Genomic DNA, 3,463 nt, shown 5'->3' with positions numbered 1-3,463 from the left:
CATTCTCCCTCATGGTATAAATATTACCATAAGTATATAAGTTTGTTACAATTGGAACAATATTATAGACTTATGATAATACCAACACATGAAAGCCTGAAAATTACGTAAAAAATTATCCCTGACATTAGAATCAATGTCGGGGAAATTGCTCGACTTTCGTGTAAACGTAATTTTCAGGAGTTGTTGACACTCCTAACAACCTTTAATTGAATTATGGAAAAAATAAACCAGAAATTTTGTTTTATTAAACAAAACTTTAATTGGGGAAAAAATTATTTTTTACAACTAATTGAAATTTTGCATAGAAATATTTTTTCAGTGAAAGATCTTCTAGAAAACACATTGTATAAAAAGTTTATAAAAAACTTTCTTGACTAAAAAAATGCATTCCAATAAAGTGTCCTATAAAAATTTAATTTCATTTATTTTTCATCAATGCTAATTTACTATAATTAAGAAAATCTACTCTAATTTTCATTATACAATGAATATGTTTTTCTTAAATTATAGATTTTTTTTTGTAAATGTACAAAAACTATCATAAAAAAAAATCTTTTACAATCACATGTATAAAACAGCACCGAGAAACATATAATCTGGAATGAATGGAAGATTGGATGTGGCAAGAATTTTTGGAAAGAAAAATGGCTTGTTTTCCATTTCTATTTCTTCAAAATCTTTTTGGCAGCTTTGATTAAAGGTGTTAAAGTAGAAAGACTTTCGGCTTTCAATAGGAAAGGATGTTGCAGTAATTCCTCAGCGCTGGCCCTATTATCCACGTTCACTTCCAGGCACTTGTCCAGAAAATTTTCTAGATCTGAGGATCGTCTCTCATTGCCTTTCAGAACAGGCTTTCCATTATTGGCAATAAGATAGAGGGCTTTTAGTGGGGTCTCATTTAAATAAGGTGGTTCTCCTTCGATCATTTCGATCACCATTATGCCCAAACTCCAGATATCTATCTTATTGCCATAATGTTTCCGAGTTACTACTTCGGGGGCCATCCAAAACGGGGTTCCAACCTGAAAGAAAGTAAAGAATTGTAATCTAATCTTACAACTCAATAAAACCCAAATAAGAATTAATCAAAAACTTAAAATTCTATTAAATTTTAATTAGCTAAATCACGGCCAACTGTGATCTTGCGCTATAGTGGCAAACCCATTCACCGAAATTCAGTGAGCAAGGCTATAACGAGCGTGGCGCTGCACTCATAGTTTTTTATATTGGCTTCAATGCAAAAACTATTCTAAAAATAATATTCCGCTAGGCGCACTCAAACCATAGATATATCTTTTGCTCGTAGGTTAACATAGGAACTTCAACGAATGGGTTGGCCGTGGTTAAATCCCTTTACGCTTACCATAGTTTTACGTTTTTCATTGGGTTTAATGTGAGCGCAAAAGCCGAAGTCTGTAACTTTAACAGAGCCATCCATCCCCAGAAGGACATTGTCACTTTTGATATCTCTGTGCAAGATTCCCTTTGAATGTAGAAAAGCAATTCCTTGTAAAGTTTCGCGGCAAACAGCGGCTATCTGTCCCTCCCTCATCACAGTTTCAGTCACAACATCAGTTAATTGTCCACCTTCCAAATACTCCATGACTACCCACAACTCATTCGCTACGATGAAACTATCAACATAGTTGACTAGGTTAGGATGCCTGGAAAGATACACGAAATAAAAATTTTAGTAATCATAATCTCCAAAATAAGATGAAAAAAAAAACCAATTACTTATTCTCTCTCATGACTAGAATTTCCGTGATAATCAACTCCTTCTTAGGCTGTTCCTCCAAGTTCATTGTTTTGATTGCAACCTTTTCACCGTTATCTTTATCTATTGCAGTAAAAACAACACCGGAAGCCCTAGAATCAAAATTAAACAAAATTGTACTAAAAGTCTTATGTAACTCTTATACACAAGTTAACTCATGTCCACTAATGTATATTAAAATGGGTTTTTATTTAGTTTAGTTTCGCTAACACATTTGGGAGTATTATCAGGACTCAACTTATTTAATTTATTTTATATATTCGTAACAAAAGTATATAAAAACAATTGCAATATACCCAGAGCCTATTTTCTTCAGTAAAGTGTATTTATCCTCAGGATTGGCAGGGTTTACGATACTTCCTAAAAATAATACAAATAAAACATAAACCTTATTAATAACACTAAGAGTTTAACAACACTTACTTAGCCTTCTCATAATTTCTTCATCGTCAATATTATTAGGGTCATTCTTGCTTTTGGCTCTAAGGGTTGTTTTAGGTTCGATTTCTTGTTGAAATTCCAAATCCACCCCTGTATCTTGATTCTTTACATTACCATCGAATATTTCCAACTTTGATAATTCATCAATATCTGCCGCTGTGAGAATGTCATGTGCAGCAATATTTGGATCTCCAATTTTACCATCATTCGCAGGTTTGGTTACTGTTGGTTTCTTAATATGATTGTCTATGCCATTTTTATCATTTCTGCTTCCTTGAGAGCCGTCCTCTGACTCTTCAGTCATGACATCCTCAATTTCTTTCGATTCCTCATCAGCGGTGACATCGGTTATGAGGTATTTGGTTTCCCCGGGTTTCCTTTTAATGGAATGGACGTAATACTTGAGGGCCTGAAGAACAGCAGCAGGGTTCTTATTCTGATCCTCTTCGCTGATATCGGAATTTTGAAGTAGTCGAACCCACGCATCTGGTAGCCCCACAAATTCCCCAGTTTGGGAATCTACACCAACGTGTATTAACTTTTTAACTGAAAATGGTGTGCCAATTTCGGCTGGTGCGGTACTTTGACTGGCATTTTTCTTTGAATTCTTCTTATTTGGTCTAAGTTTAGACAAATTTAGAAAACTCATTGTTGCGTATTTTTCTCTCTGCGGCTGTGTTGGTTAAACCCCATCAAAGAAAACTAATAGAAGTTCTGGAACTAATTTGTATTCCTGTAAAAAATAGCAGGCTTTAATGAGATAATAGTTCCGGCTGGCTGATTTTGTTAGGCTTAAAATTAAAGATATGAATATGATACAGATACAAGAGCGTAATCAATTTTTCTGAGGAAACAGACGGTAAAAAACTAAAGTAATTTAAAGACGTAATTCCTAATTAACTTACGGTTTTTTGTGATTAATACTGCTTTACCCATTGCATTATTTAAGCTAATAGGGGTAGATGGCAAACGCGGAACAGAGCAAAATTATTTTAATACTACTTTCTAGTCAACTAGTCCTACCCCAATTCTACGAATACCTTGAGCCTTGGGATAAAAATGTAGGGGACCGGAAACAAATGAGATGACGAATATTGATATAACAAGAGGGTTACGACTTCCTTACGCTAATTTCACTCTTTGTATAACATTTCTTTCACTAAAAACCGAAAGTCACGACGGCGACAAACGTATGAGTATTGAATTTCTAACCCCTTTTAAAAGGGAGGTTCAGTGCCAAAA

The 3,463-nt window shown here is 34.3% G+C and overlaps 1 protein-coding gene across 3 annotated transcripts; it reads right to left on the bottom strand.

The window, feature by feature from the left end:
* Positions 1-377: 377 nt before the first annotated feature.
* On the bottom strand, positions 378-3,463 carry LOC149966366 (serine/threonine-protein kinase PAK 1-like). 3 transcript variants are annotated; one of them, XM_090153441.1, is made up of 6 exons: positions 3,127-3,463; positions 2,204-2,954; positions 2,077-2,140; positions 1,741-1,872; positions 1,367-1,667; positions 378-1,025 (listed from the first exon to the last, which is right to left on the bottom strand). In XM_090153441.1, the coding sequence occupies exons 2-6, from the start codon at positions 2,868-2,870 to the stop codon at positions 666-668; spliced, it is 1,524 nt and encodes a 507-aa protein (XP_090009567.1). In that variant the 5' UTR covers positions 2,871-2,954; positions 3,127-3,463; the 3' UTR covers positions 378-665. The 3 variants fall into 3 exon arrangements, with proteins under 3 accessions (XP_090009567.1, XP_090009573.1, XP_090009578.1); XM_090153447.1 differs by having other exon boundaries at positions 3,245-3,463; XM_090153452.1 differs by having other exon boundaries at positions 3,262-3,463.

This window comes from Leiobunum rupestre, chromosome 1 (assembly GCF_980474605.1).
Source record: "Leiobunum rupestre chromosome 1, qqLeiRupe1.1.hap1, whole genome shotgun sequence".
Classification (NCBI taxonomy): Eukaryota; Metazoa; Arthropoda; class Arachnida; order Opiliones; family Sclerosomatidae; genus Leiobunum; species Leiobunum rupestre.
This window is presented reverse-complemented; position numbering and strand designations above follow the sequence as displayed.

What these genes read in the sequence shown, in the direction of transcription:
- LOC149966366 (XM_090153441.1), bottom strand. Translation starts at nt 2,870, where the DNA reads ATGAGTTTTCTAAATTTGTCTAAACTTAGACCAAATAAGAAGAATTCA. An exon ending in CTGAAGAAAATAGGCTCTGG is followed by an intron (nt 1,873 to 2,076) that starts GTATATTGCAAT and finishes TTTTGATTCTAG; the next exon opens with GGCTTCCGGTGTTGTTTTTA. An exon ending in CTAGTCATGAGAGAGAATAA is followed by an intron (nt 1,668 to 1,740) that starts GTAATTGGTTTT and finishes GTATCTTTCCAG; the next exon opens with GCATCCTAACCTAGTCAACT.